General features: G+C 39.8%; 1 protein-coding gene across 3 annotated transcripts; it reads left to right on the top strand.

Moving 5' to 3' along the window:
- Nucleotides 1-8,851: 8,851 nt before the first annotated feature.
- PABPC1 (poly(A) binding protein cytoplasmic 1) lies at nt 8,852-25,828 on the top strand. 3 transcript variants are annotated; one of them, XM_090283512.1, is made up of 16 exons: nt 8,853-9,213; nt 9,322-9,550; nt 12,632-12,825; nt 13,357-13,472; nt 15,506-15,645; nt 17,437-17,531; nt 17,857-17,994; nt 18,190-18,285; nt 20,978-21,250; nt 21,435-21,525; nt 22,181-22,291; nt 22,390-22,544; nt 23,128-23,212; nt 23,785-23,915; nt 24,450-24,543; nt 25,376-25,828. In XM_090283512.1, the coding sequence occupies exons 2-15, from the start codon at nt 9,358-9,360 to the stop codon at nt 24,540-24,542; spliced, it is 1,911 nt and encodes a 636-aa protein (XP_090139638.1). In that variant the 5' UTR covers nt 8,853-9,213; nt 9,322-9,357; the 3' UTR covers nt 24,543; nt 25,376-25,828. The 3 variants fall into 3 exon arrangements, with proteins under 3 accessions (XP_090139640.1, XP_090139638.1, XP_090139639.1); XM_090283513.1 differs by having other exon boundaries at nt 8,853-9,550; nt 15,506-15,636; XM_090283514.1 differs by lacking the exon at nt 24,450-24,543 and having other exon boundaries at nt 8,852-9,550.
- Nucleotides 25,829-26,070: the final 242 nt, after the last annotated feature.

The following is a 26,070-nucleotide window of genomic DNA, read 5'->3' on the forward strand; positions in this document are numbered from 1 at the left end:
TGGCTCAGTGGATTGAGCGTCGGCCTGCGAGCTAAGTGTCGCTGGTTCGATCTTCCAGTCAGGGCACATCAGAGAAGGAAAACTCTGACTCCAAAAAACCTCCGCTGCCTTGCGGCATACCTCTTCAGGGGAAAGGCTAAGGGAGTAAACCCCAACACAAAATCCGGAGCCGGAGTCCCTAAGGCGGTTTGACATTGTAGTCAACACCGGCAACTCCTGCGGCGCACCTGAAGGCAAGCTGTATTGACTCCGTCTTTCCCTTGGACCCTTCAGCTGCGAAGAGAGGGGGGGTCTGCTGCATGGGCAACAGCAGACCCTCCATATCACCCTGCCCAGGCTCTGTAGCTTCAGCTTCACTGGAGAGGACACTCCAGCGTCATCGCAAGATGTCGATTCAACACGGGAGGAGACAGATACCGTGTCACTCCCGAGTCGGACTGCACAACCGTTCTCGGCGGTGCAGATAGACTCTTAAGAAGCTACATCATCGTCTCTCGAGACGGACGGCTGCCGACGATACCCCTTTTTAACCCTGGCTGGTTTGGCTCAGTGGATTGAGCGTCGGCCTGCGAGCTAAGTGTCGCTGGTTCGATCTTCCAGTCAGGGCACATCAGAGAAGGAAAACTCTGACTCCAAAAAACCTCCGCTGCCTTGCGGCATACCTCTTCAGGGGAAAGGCTAAGGGAGTAAACCCCAACACAAAATCCGGAGCCGGAGTCCCTAAGGCGGTTTGACGTTGTAGTCAACACCGGCAACTCCTGCGGCGCACCTGAAGCCAAGCTGTATCGACTCCGTCTTTCCCTTGGGCCCTTCAGCTGCGAAGAGAGGGGGGGTCTGCTGCATGGGCAACAGCAGACCCTCCATATCACCCTGCCCAGGCTCTGTAGCTTCAGCTTCACTGGAGAGGACACTCCAGCGTCATCGCAAGATGTCGATTCAACACGGGAGGAGACAGATACCGTGTCACTCCCGAGTCGGACTGCACAACCATTCTCGGCGGTGCAGATAGACTCTTAAGAAGCTACACCATCGTCTCTCGAGACGGACGGCTGCCGACATATACCCCTTTTTATTCACCAACCCAGAATAGTTGCCCTTTAGTCACCTACCTGGACCTCAGTTTGAAAGTGACTTCAATCTACCTTAAAAAAAATCCCACTGAACCCGAACCGGTGTGACTCAGTTGGTTGGGCATCATCCCACAAAGTGAAAGGCTGCCAGTTTGATGCCCTAGCAGGGCACATGCCTAGGTTGAGGGTTTGGTCCCCAGTTGAGGTGCACACGAGAGGCAACAGATCATTGCTTCTCTCTCACATCGACGTTTCTCTCCCTCTCTAAAACAAACAAAAACAAAAACAAACACATCTTGCTTATTCCCACCTTCATGACATTCTGGATATTATTTCCTCCGCCTTACAATGCCCTTTCCTCTCATTATTTCAAGTACTGCCCCTCCTTAATTCCTGGATGAAAGACCTCATCTTTTAAACTTGCATTTGCCTGTGTTTGAATCAACTGTTTGACTTCTTTAGTTTCCTCATCGATAATATTGTAGTTTCACAGCCAGCAGGGTGGTGATAAGGAGGCACGTAAACACTCAGTAAACTTTAGCTCTTAATTTTAATAAAATTTCTTCTGTCTTAAATGTATTTTTGTTATTCTTTTTTACCTTTAAAAAAATCTTTTTTTATTGTTGTTCTATTACAGTTGTCCCAATTTTTTCCCTGTTGCTCTCCATTGCGTCCCCCCTGCTCCCCATTTTTGTTATTCTTAATACCTTATGTACTTAGGTTATTTGTGCCTTAGGAGCTAGGGTCATAGAGTATAATCCATTTCAAAATTCTCACATTGACCCCTCCACACATAATTCATACCCTAGAAAGTCAATTGATTTAAGTAGGATTTTCTTTGTTATTCATTTAATATTTACATTGTCTCAATGTAGCCATTGCATTTTTCTGTCCTCCAAGTTAGTTTATGACAGTAACAATTGTATTTTTTGTATGTCTGTATGTGTACTTTATTGATTATGTTGTTACAGTAGTCCCAATTTTTTTCCCCTTTGCTCCCCTCTGCCCAGTACCTCCCTTCCCAATAGCAATCCCACCCCCCACCATGGGTTATGCATATAAGTTCTTTGGCTTCACCCTTCCCTATATTATTCTTAACATCCCCCTGTCTATTTTGTACCAACCGATTATGCTTCTTAATCCCTATACCATTTCCCCATTTCTTCCCCTTCCCCCACCCAGCCGATAATCCTCCAAATGATCCCCATACCTATGATTCTGTTCCTATTCTGGTTTGCTTAGTTGGATTTTGTTTTTATTTTTTAGATTCAGTTGTTGATAGTTGTGTTTGTTGTCATTTTAATGTTCATAGTTTTGATCTTTTTCTTAAATAAGTCCCTTTAACGTTTCATATAATAATGGCTCGGTGATAATGAACTCTTTTAACTTTACCTTGTCTGGAAAGCACTTTATCTGCCCTTCCATTCTAAATGATAGCTTTGCTGGATAGAGTAATCTTGGTCGTAGGTCCTTGCTTTTCATCACTTTGAATACTTCTTGCCAGTCCCTTCTTGCCTGCAAAGTGTCTTTTGAGAAATCAGCTGACAGTCTTATGGGAACTCCTTTGTAGGTAACTCTCTGCTTTTCTCTTGCTGCTTTTAAGATTCTCTCTTTATCTTTCACCTTTGGCATTTTAATTATGTGTCTTGGTGTGGTCCTCTTTGGGTGTAGCTTTTTTGGTACTCTCTGTGCTTCCTGGACTTGTATGTCTATTTCCTTCCCCAAATTTGGGGAGTTTTCCTTCATTATTATTTCACATAAGCTTTCAATTTCTTGCTCTTCCACTTCTCCTCTTGCACCCCTATGATTCGGATGTTGGCACATTTAAAGTTGTCCCAGAGGTTCCTAAGCCTCTCATTTTTTTCAATTCTTGTTTCCTCATTCTGTACTAGTTGACTGTTTTTTCTTCCTTAAGTTCCAAATCATTAATTTGAACCCTGGTTTCCTTCCCTTCACCATTGATTTTGTGTAGATTTTCCTTCATTTCACTTAGCATAGCCTTCACTTCTTCCCTTATGTGTTTGCCATTAATACTCAAGCATATCTGTCAAGCCAGTGAGCATCTTTATCACCGGTGTTTTGAATTCTGCATCTGTTAGGTTGGCTATCTCCTCTGTTAGGTTGACTATCTCCTTGTCACTGAGTTCTCCCACTGGAACTTTAATTCATTCCCCTTTGGGGCCATACTTCTCTGTCTCCTCATCTTGACAGGCTCCTATGTTTGTTTGCCTCTGTGTCTTAGGTAGAGCTGTCATCCCTGTTACGTTATAAGGGGCGGAGCCTTAGGTATTCCTCAGTACAGGGTGACCCATTTCACCATGTTGTGGTGCTGTATGTTGGGGAGGGGTCAGAGGGAACAATGCCGCTGCTCAGCACTTGCCCCTTTTCTAGGCACTTCTCCACTTCTGTATGGGATTGGCACCTCTGTAGCTGTTGCCCTGGCCTTCGTTCCCAGAGTGGGTGGGTCTGCAGACGTTCTAGGACCATGGGGGCCCTTTAAACAAGCAGACTCTGCTGAGAGACTGGCAGTTTCTTCCTCTGCCCAACCCCCACTGGTCTGCACAATCAGAAGCAATGAGGCTTGATTTTCCCTGGTGCTGGGACCGTAAGCTGTGAGGTCTGGTGAGGAGCTGGGAACATTCCCCAGGTGTCCCTCCCAACTTTTAAAAACATGTAACTGTGCTTTCTGCTGGCCTGCGGCTGCCACGGCTGCTGCCACCACCTCACTGCATCCTCTCCGCCCCAGTTCCGCCCTTCCTACCTGTCTGGATGAGTATTTCTTCTTTCTTTCTTTGTTTGGTTGGACTTCCGTGCAGCTTGATTTTCTAGAACTTCTGGTTGTCTCTTGTTTTGAGGTAGTTGTATTCCTTCTTAGTTGTGGAGGGAGACCCAGTATGTCTATCTAGGCCTCCATCTACACAATGCGTAGTTATACTGACAGATATGGGTTACTCAATAAATGGTAGTACTGTACATGGTATAATTAATGTCAGTTTACATATAGTATCTTATTTAGGTCTCACAATAATCCTACTAGGTAGATAGTGGTATGCCTATTATAGTACACCTATGTACCTATAGTATTCCCTATTATTATAACAAACATGCTGGTTTTACACCGATGGCTATGTCATTAGAAGAGCACTTTGTAAGAAATCTAAGTATTTGGAGATTTCGCTGAGTTTCTTACTCTCTTCTACAACAAAGCCTTTAATTACTCTTTTCTCCCAATATTGTTTCTGTGTTTATGACCCTAAGTAGGTCTCTGTTCCAGGATCTTCTTACTTGGTAGTCATTTTCTCAGAACTGATGTTATATCATCGGACACACAACGTCAGAACCAATTTAAAACTTTTATAAATTCCTTTCTTTGTTGGTATGAGGAAAATACATAATGCATATGGAAGAAAAATATGAAGGGGGTCCTTAATTATAGGAAATCCTTCTGATCATGGGCATGACAATTTACAAATTTGTATAGATGTTGTGTTCCTCACCAACCCACAAATCTAATGAAGCAATAGCTAATCTTCTTAAACATTGTATATTTGGGGTTTCATCATCGACATTGTTTAATATTTTTCTATTTTAAGAATCTACATAAAGTATGTCCCTTTAGTTGGGAAGGGACTGCTATATTCTCTTCCGATTCATCTCTAACATACCTCTCAGTCAATTTTGTCATACATTACATGAAACACTGTAGTCTGGATATATTCTGAATATATCCTGGATATAGCGTGAAAATTATTTATAAATCTCTAGTGAAGTTCAAGTGAACAGGTTCTCAAGAGAACTCTACCTTTTATTTGCTGTAACAGGTTAATTGAATGGTGTTGATGTCGTTAGACATTCTTAGCCACCCACGGTGAGATGCTGCACGTATAAAGACATTATTCTGTCCTACAGCTTTGCGATCTAAAATTAGATATACACAGGCAAGAGATAAACATAGCACATTTTTAAGACCAAAAAGAAATGAGAGGAAAATGATAGTAGTGAATCAAAAAGCTAAAAGGAATTGACAAATATCATCTGACTTTTATTTGTAGTCCTAACTACCTCTATCATAAGCTATCATACTGCTAAAGTCAAAGAGTGAGTCTTACAGCCCCTGAAGGATGACAAGAACACTAATGGGATTGCCATTGTCTAGTCTTCTCAGCTTTGAAGGTCCAGAAACTCCTTTTATCCAGCAATCCTTGTTTGTCCCTCCTTGCCTGACTCTGGGTACTAGAAGTCTACTACCTCCAAGCACAGCACTGGAACCAGCAAGTATGTTAGGAAATAATCCCTCCAATTGCCTTTGGAGTTTAGTGGTGCACAGCAGCAGGTTGCCAAGTGGTCTGGACTTGAATATGGATGGCCCTAGGTGCCCATGTGAACTTCAGGCTGAGCTCTCCAGATTAACCCCCATCCTTGTGTAGTCAGTCCAATGAGCCAGGTTTCATGCTCAGTGGTAGGAATGAAACGTAGACTTTGTTTTAGAGCTTACAAGTTATTTTGGGAGACAGCTCATAAGCAGCCTATTTTAAAATAATGTGGTAAATGCAGTGGCAGAGAGATGGTCAGGATAAAGCTCAAAAAGTACCAGCCCGATCTGGTGGTTAGGAAGGGTTACAAGAAGATGGGAATAGTCTGAGAGCTGGGCAGAACCAGGAGACTTGTAGCCCAGAAGCCAAGAGAGTGTATTAAAAAAAAAAAAAAAAAAAAAAAAAGACAGGGAGGAAAATGTCAGATGCTGTAGATGTCGAAAACATGAACCTGAAGAAAGTCCACTGTATTTGTCAAATAGAAGAGGAATCTTTGATGACTGTTGACAGAGTAGTTTCAGTAGAAGTGGGAGAAATCATGTTAATAGAGGGGTTGAGGAATTAAGGGGAGACAAGAAATGGAAATAAAAAGTTTGGCTGCGAAAGAGTAAATTAGAGAAGAACATATCATTAGGGAGTTTGTTTTTTGTTTTGACTTTTGATCAGAAAGGTTTCTAATCTGAGAGAAATGAGCTGGTTGGAGATAAAGAGGTGACTTGATTGACAGACTAAGGGAACAGGTTCTTGGTTCCATTTCCAGATCCTATTTGTTTCCTTCTAAGATGGGCTCTGATTCCTTCTCCTGATTCAACAAGTGCCCTCCCCTCAGGGATGGACTTGGCTCCCAGTCTCCCTTGTACATACTCAACTGTACCTCCCTAAAATATGAAAATGATGCCCTGAATTTCAAGAACCACAGGTACACAAGAGTCCTGATGACCAGTTTCCTTCCCAAAGTATTTATTAATCTACAAATAACTGATATACCTTTCTAGTGACTAGAATAGTTCTCTCTACCATACAGGGCATGCATTTCTTGTGTCAAGGTGCCCTGGAAGCTCAGGTATTAACTGGACTTATCAGTTGGGAAGCTGCTTGTTCAAAATGAATTCATAACAAAGAAAAGTCTTTTGAGAGTTATTTAATCCAAGCTCTAGTGAAACCTGAGTAGTAAGCCCTTTGTAGTGGATGGAGTGCTCAAACCCACCTGAGATAGTGCTGGCCACTCTTGTTCGCTGACAAATTTCTAGACTCCAAGCAGATCATTTTTTTTTTACCTTTGTTATTTACAATCATGTTTTAGTGAGGTTCACCAGAAACTATACCCTCATCTTCCTCTGTCAAAAGTATATGTAAAATCCCCTGCATAATCGTAGTAATTATGCATTGTTTAGTTTTAACTTGGTGTAATTTAACTTACAAGTTATTGGAGGTGATCTCCCTTCACCTCTTTATTTAATACAACTCTTCTTTTATCCCTGTGTAGTTTTTCATATTGTCTCTGTTCAGTTATTTAATTAAAATACTAAAATGAAGTCATATTTGCTTTCAAAGTACAATGGAATTTGTACCCTCCTTTTTTTTTTTAAGGAAAACAAATTTAGAATCTACGAGAAAATTGTCATAGATAAAATGCTGGGACTGGATGTTTATTATACTGATTTAAGTGCTTGTAATTACCAGAGGAACTCATCATAAGCCTCTTGAGGACAGGTATTTGTTTTAGCCTGTCGTCCACCTTCCTCATTTACGGATACAGTATTCTCCCCTTGGTAGGCACTCTATAAATATATTGATAGATTGGTTTTAACCAGTTCTAATAAATTGCATGGTGATTTATCATTTAGTAATAGATGTGTCTTCTTAATGCACAGTCCTAAGTTTTTTGCTTTTATGCCTAATAAAGCATGAGGCAACATGTTTTTCAGAAATATTATCTTCTTCCTACCAAGATAGGGGTAAAAGAGCACTTATATAGGACTCTGCTAGTTTAATTTTAATTGAGTGAGAATACAGCACCTAGTCCAAACCTGCCAATATATTTGGCATGCACTAAAGTTTACTGAATTAAAGAATGCACTGAGCAATCATCTGACACCGTTCCCTTAACAGTAAAATAAATTACTACTTGCTCCATGTCCCACACAAGATTGCTGTAGGAAGCAGATGGCAGAATGTTTATGCAAGTCCTTTAAAAATTACTAAATACATTACTACTTTAAAGTGGGAATTTGTATGTTGATACAGTCATTCCTATTAACTGGCATTTTCTGCGGCTATCAATTCATTAAATTTACCATTCCTATTAAAGGCCACAACTAATGTACAAAATTGTTTTAAACATCGGTAATACTGCGTTTTAGACCCTTCCTAAATTTGCCTGGTTGCAGGTCTGTGGTGCTATGTGAAACTGATAGACTCATACTTGAAGGAAAAAATTTATTTTTCTCGAGTCTTGTCTTTGGCCTCAAAGAAATTTCTGGCAGAAATAGCACAAAACCAACGATTCCAACCTAGCATCTTAAATTAATAGTGATCACGATACTTTAAAAAGGGAAGCGGACAAAAACCCCAAAACAGTTTTCCTAAACTAAAGCCACTGACCAACGGCAGAGTCCAATAAAGAGACTGAGGAGAATCTAAGGCTCGGAAACGCAAGAACCCCCTCCGTTCCTCCACTCTACTGAACGCACCACGGGGGTGGCAACTGGGGTTCAGCGCCAGGACGGTTGGGGGCCGCCAGAACCCCCGACCAGTTAAGGTCAGCGGGCGCCGCGGCCGTTGGGGACTCCAGTTCCCAGCAGGCACCGCGCCCTGCCTCCGATGAGCGGGGCGGTGCTGCCCCCTGGGATTCGTAGTACGGTCTGGGTAGGAGAAGGGGAAAGCCCGCCCCGGCTCCTTTCACGCACGTTTCGGATACTGGGCCTGGAGGGGATCACGTCAGCCCACTCAGGCCTGGCGTCCCTGAGGGACAGGGGCGAGTGGAGCTGGGCTGGCTGCGGCGGGAAGACGCCCGGGCAACCCTGCACGTGGGGGTGGTTAGTGCCGAGGAACCCGGAAGCCCGGCGCACCGCCCACCGCGGTTGACGGGTTAACGCTTATCCCGGCTGGAGGTTGGGGCGGGGTGTGTGGAAGGCGGGGCCATCCCACCCAATAACTCTGAGAGCGGCCAGCGACCTGACCCTCCCCTCCCCCACGAGCCCCCACGCAGCGCAGGCCCCGCCCAAGCCACAGCGCCTGCGCAGAATCCCCGCTCCTCCGCCTCAACCCCACCCCCATACCCCCGCTGCTGTCGCCACCTCTCCCATCCTCTCTGCTCTTTCCTCCTCCCGTTTTCTTTTCCCTCCTCCCTCTCACCCCCTTTTCTCCTCCTCCGGCGCTGACGCTCACGCAAAGTCCTGGCGTCAGACGCGCTGGGGCGGGGCGAGTGCCGCGTGGGGTATAAGTACAGGGTGCAGGAGGCGGTGCTTCCCCTTCTCCCCGGCGGTTAGTGCTGAGAGTGCGGAGTGTGTGCTCCGGGCTCGGAACACACATTTATTATTTAAAAAACCCAAAAAAAATCTAAAAAAATCTTTTAAAAAGCCAAAAAAAAATTACAAAAAGTCCGCGTCTCCCCCGCCGGAGACTTTTATTTTTTTCTTCCTTTTTATAAAATAACCCGGTGAAGCAGCCGAGACCGACCCGCCCGCGGCCCCGCAGCAGCTCCAAGGAGGAACCAAGAGACCGAGGCCTTCTCGCTGCCCGGACCAACACCGCCACCCTCGCTCCCCAGCCGCAGCCGGCAGCCAGTGGCCAGCGGCAGCGGATCGACCCTGTTCTGCGGCTGTTGAGTAGTTTTCGATTCCGGTTGATTTTTGTCCCTCTGCGCTTGCCCCCGCTCCCCTCCCCCCGGCTCCGGCCCCCGGCCCCAGCACTAGCTCTCCTCCTCTTACGGAAAGGTCGCGGCCTGTGGCCCTTTGGGCAGCTGTGCCGAGATGAACCCCAGCGCTCCCAGCTACCCTATGGCCTCGCTCTACGTGGGGGACCTACACCCCGACGTGACCGAGGCGATGCTCTACGAGAAGTTCAGCCCGGCCGGGCCCATCCTCTCCATCCGGGTCTGCAGGGACATGATCACCCGCCGCTCCTTGGGCTATGCGTATGTGAACTTCCAGCAGCCGGCAGACGGTAAGAGTCGGGCCCGGCTGGTGGGCAGACGGGTGGCCATGAGGCTCAGGCGGCGGCAGGCGGGCGGGCTAGGCCGGCGGGCCCGGGGGTTAGGGGTGTCGGGTGTCGGGAGGGCATGCCATACCGCTCCTGAGGGCTGGCGGGAGAGGTCGTGTGCCAAGACCCCCATTCCCCATACCTATGGGACTACGCGCAGCCGGCAGCCGCATGCCACTTGCACGCCTGGCCACTTCCTCTTTGCAACCATTTTCTCGGTCTCAGCCGCTTTCAAACTTTAGGGTGATGACGCGCTGGGAGGGTTGGTGAGGTTGGGTTCTTCCACCGCGCTTCCGCCAGTAGCCTTGGGATTCTGGGGCGTAGAGCTCCGAGCCCCCTTTTACGGTAATAGGTGGAGGCGCTCCTACCACCCGGCTCTCTTGCCCCAGCACGGGGAGGAAGAGCTATCGGTGCTTGAAAAATACCACGTGTTGAACCCTGTAACCTCACAGGCCCGAGGCCTGTTTGCGCTGCTGGCTCAATCTCCTGGGAAAGCCACAGGGCCTTAGAATAAAGTTAATATGGTGATGTAGTGGAGGTCCTAAGCTTTCTGATTCCATTCATAATAACTTGTCAGGGATTGATGGCTCTGGAAATGTAGATACCAATGAGCCATGCTTTGGGAGTTTCCCCCCCAATTCAAGCCAGGTTGGAGGAGGGCATGTGGAGGATGACCCCTTGAAGGCCAACGTTTACTCAGGCAGTTTGATCATTTAAATCATTTCTTAATATAGTTTTGTAGTATTGGTAATTTGTTTAGAATTTTTTTTTTTGAACTATGATTTTGAAGGGTTATAGTTAAAAATTTGAATGTAAATGTTAACTTGTGAGTGCACTGTGGACTAGATCATTATTACTTAATGTGGCATTTGGATAGTTCAGATTTCTTTATTTTTTAAAAAATGGTCCAGAGTCTTCATAAATCGGAGCATGATTGAATACTGAGTAACAGATTTCGGATTAGCTTGAATCTTAGGGAGAAATAAATTGCTAACCTTGTATTTTTATTTTGAAAAACAGTTACAAAAACAAAATTGGTAGATATGTGACGTGATGCGTAGTGTCAGGATTTCTTTGTATCTGGATCAATTGAATTGCAAGTCAGCATCACTTGATTTTCTGGGCCAGTTTTGCTTTTTCTACCTAGGCTACTTAAATACATGCCAGAATTATAAAATATAAGAAATTTGTTTTTATTTTTGTAGAAAAGGCTTTAAGGGTGAAGTTTAAACCTTGATTTTATTAATTCATTTAGTAGAACTTAAGTTACTTAATGATCAGCTTTTCACTAGGTAAAGTTAATATTGAGATTTTGGGTAGGCAGACACTGAGTGACACTGAGCCAGAAGTTGTAAAACTGCACTGCAGGTTTCCTGCCCTTTTTGCTCTGTAAGCAGTAGCTCCAAATGTCACTCCATATTTCCTAGCTTCGGGCAAGACTGATCACTGAATAGAACATAAACTCATTAGGGAACATAACTTTGGATCAGGTAATCACAATCTAAAGAGTTGATAGAAAAACTTGAACAAATTCTAGATACCAGAAAGTGGTAGCTTTTGAAAAGTGGACTTTATTTTTTCTAAGCTTAACCATTTTAAATCCAAACAAACAACTTTTTAAATTTCTTGGGATTTGAAAAGCTGAACTTTGGGTTACCTGGTTATGGTATTATCAGTCTGTACCAATAGAATAGTGCTATGACTGTTCAAAAGAGAACCTTTTTCCATCTTCCATTTATTTGGTTTCTACATGTACAAATTAGTGTCCTTCCAAATAGTTTTTTTAGTGATTTTCTTTTTTTTTTTTCCCCCTCATTGCAACATGGAAGGACTTATAGAATAGCTTCTGAAAGTGACTAGTTTTCGATTTAACAGGAAGGAGGTGACTCATTCAAAAGAAACTCAAGCAAAGTCAGCTAAAAAATTAGCTGAATAGGTGTGGTCAATTGATAATGAGCTGACGGCTGATTGGCTCTACATTCTAGAAAATGAGACTTATTTTATAAGAAGTGGCCAGAAAATTTGTCCTCTCAATACCTTTACAGTTACATTGGCATGAAATTTGTGAAACTTGGTGTAGAACTTAAAATGAACTATGTTTTTCTCCTCTTGAGGGACTAGCCTTTTTCAATTAAGGATGAATTTTTTAATTTAGAATCTCAACTTTTTAATACGTGCTTCTTTAATGGTACAGGTGCACATAATTCTTCATAGATGTTGAAATCATTGGGTAGATTTTGAAATTCTAGCACTATCCAGAAACACTTGGCTAAATTATCAGTTATTAAGGACAAAAGTGATCTCAGATAAAATTGGTTTATAGGTCAAGAAAGCATTGATAGTGATTTATGGATGTCATAGACCTGGTAGTTCAGAAATTCTGTATTAACAGGGCTAAGTATGCCTGACTTCGTGTTAGTTTTTGAAGGGTTGATTCAAATCTTGATCTCAGTAGATACAAACGTGTTTTAAAATTATATGGCAATAGGAAGTTGTGCCATGAATCACTGAAACCCCTCCTTTCAAAATAATTAAATTTTTAAGGACATGGACTAATTTTTGTGTAATATTAGCAGTGATAAGCTGCCAATGAAAAGACCAATTTTGGCAAGTAATAGGGAAGAAACTAAAATGCTTAAAATTCATAAACTGCTCTTATTCTGTGAATCTTCAATTGCCTAATGTCTTATATTGTTCATTAAGCAGATTTTATGTGAAAGGGAATTGTGGTTTTATGTTGACTAGGAGGAAAAGGGTGCTTTTTAAACATAATGGAAATTAAATAAAAATTGTTTTAGAAATACATTATTAGTGATAATGTCATCTATTAATCGATTGGAAATTCGGAGTTTCTGTATTGTCTTCACTTTATGTGCTACACAATTTAAATCTCAACTAGTGTGAGGTAAGGTCCAAGCATCTTGAAGTTTGAAGACATTGACTCTGGGCCCAACCACTCCATCTACAAACAATAGTTTATAAAATTTCAAGTGGCCCATACAAGTTTTGAAGTAATAATTCACTATGAAAATGTTCTTCCTGTAGCGGAGCGTGCTTTGGACACCATGAATTTTGATGTTATAAAGGGCAAGCCAGTTCGTATCATGTGGTCTCAGCGTGATCCATCACTTCGCAAAAGTGGAGTAGGCAACATATTCATTAAAAATTTGGACAAATCCATTGATAATAAGGCACTGTATGATACATTTTCTGCATTTGGTAACATCCTTTCATGTAAGGTAAGCAAAAATGTGACAGTAAACATATTTACAATATTTTAGCTACTTGTAGTTTATTTCTTAAAATAGCAACCATAACGTCTATTAATGGGTATTTTTATTTCCTAAATACCCAGGTGACTGACGAGTTACAGTGGACCCTTAACATGCATTTGAACTGTATGGGTCCACTTAAATGAAGATTTTTTTTTTTTTTCCAATAAATACCTATACTGTTTTTCTATCTGTGGTTGAGAAACTGTGGATGCAAAAGACTGACTATGCATTGTTCTGCACCATTTTATATAGGGGACTTGAACATCACAGATTTTGGTATCCTTGGGGGTCCTGGAACCAACCCCCTGTGGATACTGAGAGATAGCTTAAGTATTTGGGGACTCAAAAGTTATATGTGAATTTTCGACTGTGCTTGGGTGTCAGCTCCCCTAAGCCGCCCCTCACCTTCTCAGCATTGGTCAGCTGTATTTCTGAACATGGGAAAATGCTAAATTAATAGTAAGTAATAAAAAATTGGTATATATTTTTCCCTAGGTGGTTTGTGATGAAAATGGTTCCAAGGGTTATGGATTTGTACATTTTGAGACACAGGAAGCAGCTGAAAGAGCTATTGAAAAAATGAATGGGATGCTTCTAAATGATCGCAAAGTGTAAGTATAAATATTTAGTTAATCATACTTCAAATCTTTTTAGTAGTTCATATCATTACATTAATTTTATAAGTTAATGTACTTGTCCTCTTAAAGTGATACAGTTAGGCTCTAGCCAGGTGGCTCAGTTGGGAGGTTGGTCATTCCTTACACCAAAAGGTCGTGGATTCAGTTTCTAGTCAGGATGTGAACTGGAGGCAACCAATAGATGTCATCCTCTCTCATTGGTGTGTGTCGTTCCCCCCCCTTTCCCATTCCCCTCTCTTTTCTCCCTCCCTATCTCTCCTTCTTGCTCTAAAGTCAATTTTTAAAAAAGGAGTATCACGTGGCAAGGATTAAAAATGAAAGAGATACAGTTAGAATGAAAAATAATAAACCACACCTTGGGGGAGATTTTATAATTCTTCACATTCACTGTAACATACAAATACAAGTAAATTGACAAAATGGTCAACATTCAAATCAAAAAGAGAAAGGAGAAAATGGGTATATATGTAAATGATCTGAGAGTTCATGTTGCTGTGTAGTGATGGCATCCAAATTGGGTTTGGTTATAACTCAACTGCATCACTCTTTAAGGCGTGGTTCTCTTAAACCAGCACATCAAAGTCATGCACATGATGTTAGCTGTTTGAATTCTGCATCAATTGCATGGTGAAGGAAAGACTTTGTAACGTGTGAAATACCCTAGTCTAGGAAAACCAGCAACTCTTTAATATGAACAATGTTTACAAAGGCTAACTCTTAGAGTACATCTTTAAATTAAAAATATTCGGCATCATTACTATTAGCACATGGAAACAGAATCTGCCTGTGGCGTGGTCTAGATTAAATAAAGACTTGATTTATTGCTATTTTGAGTATAACATGATATAGCAATTTTGTAAAACAGTTGGACTATAAATTTAAGATTGTTTATATACTATTTGAACCACTATGATTTCTTCTACTCTTGTAAGAACAAATAAGTCTCATAAAGTTCCAGCATTGTTTACAAAGGCAGAAAGTTATTGTAAATAATGATGGCCACAATAGAAAATTATGCTCCCATTGAGCATACTTATAACATGGGAGAAGAAGCATGACTATATGGGTGCGTGGGGGTTGATACAGGAAATAAAAGCATAGGTATTTCCTTTAATGTTCTTAAACACAAAACACATGAAGAATGAATCGTGTGAGATTATAGGAGATAGGTTTTTTTATGTATATTAAATGTTCTTCAATGACACAATACTTCAATACTTTTATATTGGGGGAATATAAATTTTTAAACACCTTTTGTTGGTATTGTTGCAAAGAAAGTTATGTGGGTTATTGTGTGTTAAGAGTACAGAATTAAGAAGTTAGATTTTAAGTGAGGAGATTGCAAACAAAGTGCAATAGCAGAGGGGAAGCTTTTATCTTTTCATTGGCATCCCACTGATCTGTAGTAATAGACATGATCTCTAACCCTGGATTACCTGGGCAGAAGGTAGAGAAGTGTGTATTCAGAAAAATGTTTTTCTCCCTGGCTGGTGTGGCTCAAGTGGATTGAGTGCCAGCCTGAAAATTGAAAGGTCACCTGTTTGATTCCCAGTCAGGCCACATACCTGAGTTATAGGCCAGGTCCCTCTTTTTCTCCCTCCCTTCCCCTCTCTCTTTTTATAAATAAAATCTGAGGGAAAATCTTTTTTTCTCTGGCCAGGTAACTCAGTTGGTTAGAGTGTTGCCTCCAAACGCCGGGGTTATGGGTTCAATCCCGAGTCAGGGCACATATGGGAATCGACCAATGAATGCATAAATAAATGGAACAACAAATCAGTGTTTCTCTCTTTCTTAATAAGTTAAAAAAATGTCTTATTGTAGTTATGAAGTTTTTTTTATATTTTATGCTTTCGTTTCTTTAGTTGAGGCTCTATTTCTGTTTTATAGTATACTCTATTAGAGGTTCTGAAATTATCAGTGACATTTACAAATTCAACCATTAGACTTACTTAATCTGAACTTCATAAAATAGAACCTAATTTTATAGCCCTTACATATCTTTTTAGATTTGTCGGACGATTTAAATCTCGTAAAGAACGAGAAGCAGAACTTGGAGCTAGGGCAAAAGAGTTCACCAACGTTTACATCAAGAATTTTGGAGAAGACATGGATGATGAGCGCCTTAAGGATCTCTTTGGCAAGTTTGGTAATGTGTCTGAATTTTTACACTCAACGTTCTGAGTAATTTCTCAATATTAATTTTGGCTAATTATACTAAAAATAAATGAAGTGAGACTTACATGGTACTTAAAATATTTGTAGTTATTTGGATTAAACTACTGATATTCTGTTATAGTACAAAGTAGTATATAAATAGAAACCTATCCAGTTTAAAAATTAATAGCATTGTATTCGCACAGTAAGGTGAGACTGTGTAATTGGACCAGATTTAAAAGGTTTTGCTATCTCAAATTGTGGTGGACTGACTTACAAGATCTCATCTCATCAGAGGCATGCATGTGACACAGCCAGCTTAGGTTGGAGCGCAGTCATTAATTATGGGACAGGAAAGCTGGCCAGCTTTCAGCCCTATGGTCAGTCCCAGTAGCATCATGTTGGAGCAATTTAAACTTAACTTTTAAAGACAGGGCCCAGATTTTCCAGGGACATCTCCCTGGGTGGCCATCTGAATCCATGATATCTTAACTGCTCTTCCCTTGCATTTCAAATTACCTCCATTAAACTGCAAATTAATGAGGAGTAACCAGCCTTACTTTAGATGATCAGGAAATGAACTTAAATTGTACTTTGGGGAATGATTTGCTTGCCCTATGCCCTTTGTTTTCCTTGTGTTGACCTCGATAGTTTTTTTTTTTTTTTAGTTCAAATTCTAAAGAATTAGGAAATCTAATAATTTTGTACTGCCAAACATGCCACATTGAACCTCTGCTCCTTTTCAGCAAAATAATGGTTATTTTGCACAAAGATGAGTTGTGTAAGATGAGGAAAATGTGACAGCCTAGTATTCTAAATTTTCTTTAGTGACTGGCTTTTGTATATTTCATTTGCCTTTTTTAATTAGAAGCTGTTTCTAAAATTGGGTTGGATATTGTTAACCACTTAGTATCCCAAATGAATAATGCTGTCAGTTGACCACCAATATGTAAATTTGTCAGTAACATTCTTTGTGGTTTTGCATAGCAGAGGTTGGAATTACAGCCTTAGGACTGAGGCACATCAAAAGTAACAACCTATTTGTGACAGTATGTCTTGTATATTCTCTATAATCAAATATGATTTTTAGCCTTTTTGCCCCACCTACCTAAGATAATAACTCAGTTAAGTATCTTTTTCACTTGAGGGGGTGGGGACACGTGAATTCAGAAACATGCTACCTCTTCCAGGTGATTCTTTGTCTTCCCAAATGTCGGACCCTGCATTCCCTTCACTAGTTGTTGAAATCAAATGGGCCAGGGCATAAGAAAAAATTTTTTTAATGTTTATTTCTTTTTAGAGGGGAAGAGAGGGAGAGAAACATGTGCAAGAGATGCATTGATTGGTTGCCTCTTACACCCTCCGACTGGGGACCTGGCCCCCAACCCAAGCATGTGCCCTGACGGGGAATCGAACCAGTGACCTTTTGGTTCGCAGGCTGACACTCAATCCGTTGAGCTACACCAGCCAGGGCGGCATAAGAAATTCTTATTTGTTAATTCTGACATCAAGAAAACCAAATTGTTGGGTTAAAAAAAGCACATCTGTTTTGTACTGATGCTAAGAATAAAACTTCATTTTTACAGTTGTCTAAAACATACCTCCATAAATGGAAGTAGGAATGTTTCAGGGAATAGAGTAGTTACTTAGCTTCATAGAAGTAAATTGTATTTGAAGAGAATATTTAGTCCCCCTGCATGGCTTTGTTTTTGAGTGTTGAAATTGGAAATGAATAAAGTAAATGTTGTATGGCATATCTTTGAATCTTTAAAAAATTTTTTAGGACCTGCCTTAAGTGTGAAAGTAATGACTGATGAAAATGGAAAATCCAAAGGTTTCGGATTTGTAAGCTTCGAAAGGCACGAAGATGCACAGAAAGTAAGACTTTAATATACTAACTAAAGGCACTGTGGGTTTTGTGTATTTTCTAGTGATGGGGGAGGGGAATATAAAACTAGGTTCTTACATTGAAGTTTTTATGCATACCAATGGCTATCTTCCACGTTTATCTTTACATGTATTGTGCATTCTATATATTTTGAGGGTATAAATTGGGAACCTATAGTTTTCTAAAACTTCAAGGTTTAGTTTTGTGATGGGTATTATCTTTAGCTTTTATAACCTAATGTATATTTTTTTATTGTTAAAGAAATAAACTTTGATATTTTAAGTTAGTAATTAAAATTTTTATGGTTTCTGTAAGGCTGTGGATGAGATGAATGGAAAGGAACTTAATGGAAAACAAATATATGTTGGCCGAGCTCAGAAAAAAGTGGAACGGCAGACGGAACTTAAGCGCAAATTTGAACAGATGAAGCAAGATAGGATCACCAGATACCAGGTTCATTTTTAATTGAGCAAGCAAAATAAGACAGGGATGAGGAAACCTATTTTATGTTCATTTCATTTACTGCCAAGTAACTGGGGGGCTTGAGAGGGGGAAAGGAGAAGAAATATGGGGTGAAACACTAGGAAGTGTGCTTAAGTACCACCATGTTTTCTTCCTTTTTGTACAGTTTTTTGTTGTTGTTCTTAGGGTGTTAACCTTTATGTGAAAAATCTTGATGATGGCATTGATGATGAACGTCTCCGGAAAGAGTTTTCTCCATTTGGTACAATCACTAGTGCAAAGGTAAGCATATGATGGTTTTTTGTTTTGTTTTGATTTTGGGAAAATGGATATGTATATTTGAATTTCACATTAATAATAGTTTTTCTCATTTTGTAAACAAATAGTCATATAGGGTATCCCCCCAACTGCCAAAATCTTTTATTTTTCTGGAAATCAAATTTTTACTTCATAACTTCAGAAACATTGATATTTGAAGTGAATGTGTAGCCCCATGATTTATTTTTGCATATGGAGAATTCTGAATTCTCTCCTGAGGAAGGCTGCAGTAGATGATCATTACTGATTGATCCTTAATAATACGCACGGTTCTTCAATCTGTTAAACTAGTGTTTTTACTGGTTAAAGTAGGCAGGTTATTAGTGAACAACTTGTTAACTATTGGGCTAATCTGTATTCACTTATTCATTCTGGGGAGTCAAACTTCAAGCCCTGTAGGAGTAAAGAGAGGTCATTTTTCTTTTGAAATCAGAAAGTGAGAAATACAACAGTCGGATTCTATTCTAAATCTGAAATTTTGATTGAAGTACCTCTGTCCTAGGTGGTTTTTACAATGTTCAGGGTCCAAGAATCCCTGTGTGTGTAGTTTTGTGCACATGTATTTTGGGGGGTGGGGTGAAGGGAGTGGGAGAAGTGTCTAAAACTTTAGTTGTATTCTCAAAAGAGTATGGGAAAAATTAAAACCCGGTGCTCTGGGATGGCCTGTGGCTCATCTTTCCACTCAGCTTCTCCTGGCAACTCCCTTGACCGAGGGAGGAAATGTTAGGGGCACAGTAGATGAATACAAATAAAAAGGCAAGTAATGTGTTTACCTTGTTCAGCCTGTTCTTTTGTAAGAATACCTGGAGTGTGATAGAATTAATTTCTGAGTGTCTTTATCCTCAGTATATTCCCTGAAAGTAGCTTAAACTGAATGTTGTGCATCAGTTTATTCTGAATGTATGGTGCATACATGTTTTTACAAAGGAGAATCTTGATTGAATCCTTTTTAAAAGTCCTTTGTGGATTATGATAAAGGATGTGAAAAATTTGACAAAGAATTTATTTTAGAGGAGGAGGTCATTATGTTGATTATTTACTAATGCTTGCTGAAAAAAACACATTTATCAAGGCAGAAGGATAAAAAAATGAAAGGATGACCCTTGTGTCCCTCATTTTCAGTCTCCAAAAGGGAATTTGGGTGGTATTTCCAGATAATTTTCATGCTTGTCTGAACAATTTATGTGTTTAATAGTTTTTAGGAAACAGAATCATACCATGCATATTCTACAGTTATCTTTGCATGCATGCCAGTCTTTCTAAAGTTCTGGAATTGAAGTTGCTGGTTTGTAGGTAAACACATTTCTACTAGACTTGTCAATTTAGAAGATAATGGTGACATGTTTTTCATGTGTTGACTATTTCCTCCCCCTTTTTTTGGTTATTTTTATATTTCATTGGCTGTTTTCTTAGTAAGTTAGGGACAATTTTGTGTCAGCCCTTTGTTTATATTGCAGATATTTTCTTCTAGTCTTTGACTTAGGACTTGAGGATCTTGTGTCATCTTCAAGTTTTCCTATATTTTTGTTTTTATGTTCAGATTCAGAATCTGGCAATTTTGTTCTGTAATGTGATGTGAATAAGAGATCTAACTTAATTCTTTTCAGTTATCCCAGTGTACTATGTACTAAACATAAAGAGTTCAAAGTCCATCTTTTTACCACTGGTTTTAAAATATTTAACCTTAACATTATAAATTCCCTTAGTTGTATGGGTATGTTTCCAGTTGACTTATAAATGATTCAGGTTTACAGTGATCACTACAAAATATTTTTGTGATGAAAAGACTTTTAAGGTCGCTTCTGGCAACCTTCAAATATACATTATTAGTAAATACAGTCCCCATGCTGTATGTTTTCATGCCTCATTTTGTAGCTAGGAGTTGTCCTATTTATAACCCCCTTTACCCAGTTTTCTCGCCCCTCTGTCACCCACCAATCTGCTTTCTGTATCCATGAACTTGGGGTGGAGGGGTGTGTTTCTTTTCTTTTGCCTTTTCTTTCACATATAAGCGAGATTATTAGAGTTTGTTTTATTGCCGTTTTTATTCCTGTGTCACCAGCATACTGTTCGGTGTGGCTGGATAGCACACTTATGCATATTGCAGGGCTGGCGAGGAATTGTTAGCATCTCCTCATTGCTCCTTGTTTATACCCCAATATTCATGGCCCTTCTGGTCTTGAGTGTGAAGTTTTTATTTTAAAGTATGAGTATTAGAAGGTGCAGTTCCTTTCCCTACCCCCACCCCCTCCTCTCTAAAGAGTAGTAAAGTACCTTGTTAGCTTGAATTGCTAGAGGAGTCAAATTTTAATTGTGGATATTTCCAGTGATGCTAAGAGTTGAATTTAGTAGGGCCTGTAATGTATTTAGATATTTGAATCTTATTGAAAATCTTAATAACTAACTGAATATCTTAAAAAGTTGCTATTGTACCTCTATCCCTTCACTTCCTCCTTTGCTTGGCTAGGATAGTGCAGTGCAGGTACATAGCTTGCTATTAATATTTGGGTATTAAGGAAAATACATGGGGAAAAATGGTGAAAGTATTAGCAGGGTTTAGTTATTTGAGTCAATGGCTATAATTATAATGCTCTTCTTTTTGTGCCTCCTTGTACCATTGCAGTAACCTTGTTTCATATTTTTTTCTTTTCAATAGGTTATGATGGAGGGTGGTCGCAGCAAAGGGTTTGGTTTTGTATGTTTCTCCTCCCCAGAAGAAGCCACTAAAGCAGTTACAGAAATGAATGGTAGAATTGTGGCTACCAAGCCATTGTATGTAGCTTTAGCTCAGCGCAAAGAAGAGCGCCAGGCTCACCTCACTAACCAGTATATGCAGAGGATGGCAAGTGTGAGGGCTGTGCCCAACCCCGTAATCAACCCCTACCAGCCAGCACCTCCTTCAGGTTACTTCATGGCAGCTATCCCACAGGTAGGTTTTTACATTTGGTCATATTTGGTTTGGTGCCAAGAGAGAAGACATGCAAATGATGGGGTTTTTTTTAATGCTGAGTGTGAGAACCTGATACATGTTTTGAAAGTTATAGCTAGTTGCATTATTTGTTTTTTTGTTTTTTTGTTTTTCTTTCACTGATGTATTTACCTCCTTTCTATAGACTCAGAACCGTGCTGCATACTATCCTCCCAGCCAAATCGCTCAACTAAGACCAAGTCCTCGCTGGACTGCTCAGGGTGCCAGACCTCATCGTAAGCCTTGCGTTTTTTCTTAAGGGGATGAATTATTTGGAATAAAAATATATATGAGACCAATTAACTGTTATAGTTCAGGGGTATATTAACTTGTTTTTCATAATTTATGGTTAGCAATGTTCATTTTGGGAATCCTAGCCTTAAAAGAAAAGATTCGTAAAATGTTTCATTATTCTTGTCTTTATTGAGACAGTGATTTCTATGCTGGTTTGATTTTCCTTTATAAGTTTTGAAATGGATCCATCCAACTCTTCTTTTTTGGTCTACTTTTTCTTTTTTTGTTTTATTTTTGTTAGGATCTAGCTCTTACTTTCATGTTTGGTTAGGCAGTAGTTTTAAAAGATCTTGTCCCGTGTATGTGGATCGGGGTCCTGACATTTTTGGCCTGCCCTACGTAGAACAGTGCTGTATTGCAGGAGCACTTGGAATGAGGTTCATGTCATGTTTACATATTAATAAGTACTTGGGTGAATGAAGTTTATTTACTGATGCTCTGATCTGGTAAGCCTGGGGAAAATGCAGGTGTGAGACTAAGCTTTTAAAAATTGTATTTGGTCGCTTTTAACCTTTGGCGCACACCTCAGCTCTAAAACAGCATGAACGTTTTACTGAGTTTTGCCAAGTAAATGTGTGTTCGTATCTTTAAATGCAGCATTCCAAAATATGCCCGGTGCTATCCGCCCAGCCGCTCCTAGACCACCATTTAGTACTATGAGACCAGCTTCTTCACAGGTTCCACGAGTCATGTCGACACAGCGTGTTGGTGAGTCTTAACCCTGCCTATAAAAATTGGTCTTAGATTTGAAGTAGCCGAGTAAATGTACAAAAACATGTGGGGTTTTTTTGTTTGTTTTTGTTCAGCTAACACATCAACACAGACAATGGGTCCACGTCCTGCAGCCGCTGCTGCTGCAGCTACTCCTGCTGTCCGTACCGTCCCGCAGTACAAATACGCTGCAGGAGTTCGCAATCCTCAGCAGCATCTTAATGCGCAGCCACAGGTGACCATGCAGCAGGTACAGACTCACTGATTTCTTCATAAAGGTGACAGAACTTGGTTGTGATGAAAGAAATTGATGATAACTGCATGATACAGGAGAGCTTAAGCTATCTAGAATATCTTGTTAATTGTCCCATTAACTGATAGCATATAAAAATGTCTCATCTGCCTAATACTGTAGGAATTAGATAAGCATTCAGCATCTCCTGTTCTGAATTTACTTGTGTGGTTTGAGGGCTTTGCTTGGCAACAGCTCTAAAGAAGAAAGTAAAATCAGGTTTAGTTTGTGAAATGTGGCTTATCCTTTTTTTTTTATTTGACCCTGGGACCAAAACTATCATTGATCATAACAGGAAACTGGGTCCAAAGAATAGTCCAGGTTTAAAAAAAAAAAAAAGTGAAATATCCTATGTGGTTATAATACTTGAGCAAGTAAGTGTTAATAGCTCTCTTAGGCTGTACTTCTGATTCACTCAGCTTCTATTTGTTTAGATTGCTGTCTTTATCACTTAGTAATTTTTCAGGGATGACTGTCGTTTGTACTTGCCATTACTTCTTTCTGTGCGGTAAACTTAGGGATTTTCCTGTTTCCTGTCTAGCCTGCTGTTCATGTACAAGGTCAGGAGCCTTTGACTGCTTCCATGTTGGCATCTGCCCCTCCTCAAGAGCAAAAGCAAATGTTGGGTACGTACCTTTGTCCCACCTAGTCAGTTTGAGGCTAGAAAAAATAGAAAGATACATAGACCTTCTTTGCACCTACTGACAGCTTGGGTGGCGAAGTTGATCTGAAGTTGATGCATGGTTATAATGGCACAGATTGTCTGCCTAACTGATGGAAAGCCCAGACAGCTGCCAGTATGTTGCTTTTGATGGATAACACAATAGGGCATTGCACCCTACTCGCTGTTGCACCTCCACCACATTTTTTGGAAGAGGGATTTTGAGCCAAATGAGGAAAAAACTTTGCCAGAGCACAGACATAACAATTTAATATAGTAACATAGCTTTCTCTCTCTTTCATTTATTTATTTATTTTTTGCAAGCTGATGCTGCCAAGAATTAATTGCCTTGGGGGGTGTATCTTAATCTCTCTTATTAACAGTTTTTCCATAAAAGATGTATTGAAATGTGGTCAGTTGCGGGTTAGCACGTATTTGCTATATACAAAATGTACTTAAACTCCAGTTTTAACATGGTAAATGCCTTTAAGTTTTGTTTCGTTTTGATTGAAGGAGTTTTTTAATTTTTGTCCTTAGGTGAACGGCTGTTTCCTCTCATTCAAGCCATGCACCCTACTCTTGCTGGTAAAATCACTGGCATGTTGTTGGAGATTGATAATTCAGAACTTCTTCATATGCTTGAGTCTCCAGAGTCTCTCCGTTCTAAAGTAATTTATCATTTATCGAATAGGCTCTTAGATTATGTATATTTCAGGGCTGTTTCTAGGAACTTTTCATAGAACATTTTAAAGTATTATACACAGGGTGGGGCAAAAGTGGGTGTACAGTTGCTCATACGGAAAATACAATAATAATAAAAGAATAAACTTGTCTCGCATATTCACAACTGTAATCCTGCTTTTGCCCCACCCTGTACAAGCCATACGCTGTTCTGAGCTTTATAAGTATTAATTATAAATTCTAATAATAACCTATTATCCCCATTTTACAAATGGGGAAACTAGCATAGAGAGGTTGGATAATTTTTCCAACCTCACAAAGGTAGGAAGTGGCAGAACTTGGTTTCAAATCTAGTCTGTGTAATTCTAGTATCAATGCTCTCTACTGCTACTTCTTTACTGGAAAAAGATAGCGATGTTTGCTGAAATTTTACTTTCACCTTTGATGGACAATTGTATATAATCAAGTTGAGATGCTTCTGGTAATTCCTTTTCAGAGCAATTTTTTTTTTTTTTTGGTAGGTTGATGAAGCTGTAGCTGTACTACAAGCCCACCAAGCTAAAGAGGCTGCCCAAAAAGCAGTTAACAGTGCCACTGGTGTTCCAACTGTTTAAAGTGAGCTTTCCCTGTGTTGTTTCCTTAATCTTTTATAACAGTTTGAGCATATTTTGAAACTATTTTCCATTAAATTGAAATCTATTGCTAATTTTTCAAAGAGCAGTAGAAATGTAAAAGAATTAAATTTTACCTTTTACCCTGGTATTGACTTGAATTTTTTAAATGAAAGCATGATTAAACATTCTGTACAGTAAGTTTTATTAAATGGCTTATGACAGGGGTTGGCCCTTTGCATACTTAATCTCTGAGGGCTTTCCTAGCTTATACCTTTTCCTGGGTGGTATCAATGACAGTTGCTCTTGGGCCTCTACAATTGCCCTTCGTTACTCCCAAAAAGTTGGGTAACGTAGCAGTATAGCCAGGACCAGAGATTGGCAAAGCAGTTGTCAAGAATCAGATAGGAGTATTTGGGCTTTGTAGGCCTTTGTTGGCAGTAACTCAACTCTCAGTGTTAAGAGTGTGCAAACAGCTATAGACAGCATGTAAACAAGTGAGTGTGGTTAAGTTCTAGTAAAACTTCACAGAAACAGGCTGCAGACTGAATTTAGCTCATGGCTTTAATTTGCTACTGACAAGTACTAGTAGTATTGGTCTTATCTAAGTTGTTTTGTTGGTTTTGCTTATTGAAATATATTTGATACATAATGGGCAAATTTAAGGTGTACCATGTTAATGTTGATACATTTCTATATCATGATATGATTGCTTATTGTAGCAGTGCTTAGCACCTCTATCACTTAGGATTCTTTTCAGTGGTTGGAAGAATTAAGATCTAGTCTAATAGCACACTTGATGATTATAATCTTTTCTTTCCCCCTTACATTTGCAGACTGATCAGGGACCATGAAAAGGAACTCGTGCTTCACCGAAGAAAAATATCTAAACATCGAAAAACTGAAATATTATGGAAAAAAAACATTGCAAAATATAAAATAAATAAAAAAAAGGAAAGGAAACTTTGGACCTTATATACCGAGCAAATGCCAGGTCTAGCAAACATAATGCTAGTCCTAGATTACTTACTGATTTAAAAACAACAAGAAAAAACTCACAAAAAAAATAGTAAAATGTAAAAACAAATTAATGTTTTATAGACCCTGGGAAAAGAATTTTCAGCAAAGTACAAAAATTTAAAGCATTCCTTTCTTTAATTTTGTAATTCTTTACTGTGGAATAGCTCAGAAATGTCACTTTTGTTTTAAATAACAGAATTGATAACTGAGCAAGGAATTGTAATTTGGATTATAAAATTCTTCCTTTAATAAAAATTCCTTAAACAGTGTGCAGTGATGTTAGCTATTTTATTTCTCTTGGTTTGTGCAAATAGTTGACAAGGTGGAATTAGCGTAAGAATCTTTTTTGTGACAGGTACTAATAAAGTATCAGGAGTGTCTTGGTTGTATAGAAAAGATGAGACACAACACAATTACTTTAAAGTATCTGATGTATTTAGAGTTCCTTGAGAATTCCTAAAGAAGACACGTGTATTTGTTAAACGATCTTAACATTTTTTTTAGATGACAG

This window comes from Furipterus horrens, unplaced genomic scaffold (genome assembly GCF_987537825.1).
Source record: "Furipterus horrens unplaced genomic scaffold, mFurHor1.1.pri manual_scaffold_7, whole genome shotgun sequence".
Lineage (NCBI taxonomy): Eukaryota > Metazoa > Chordata > Mammalia > Chiroptera > Furipteridae > Furipterus > Furipterus horrens.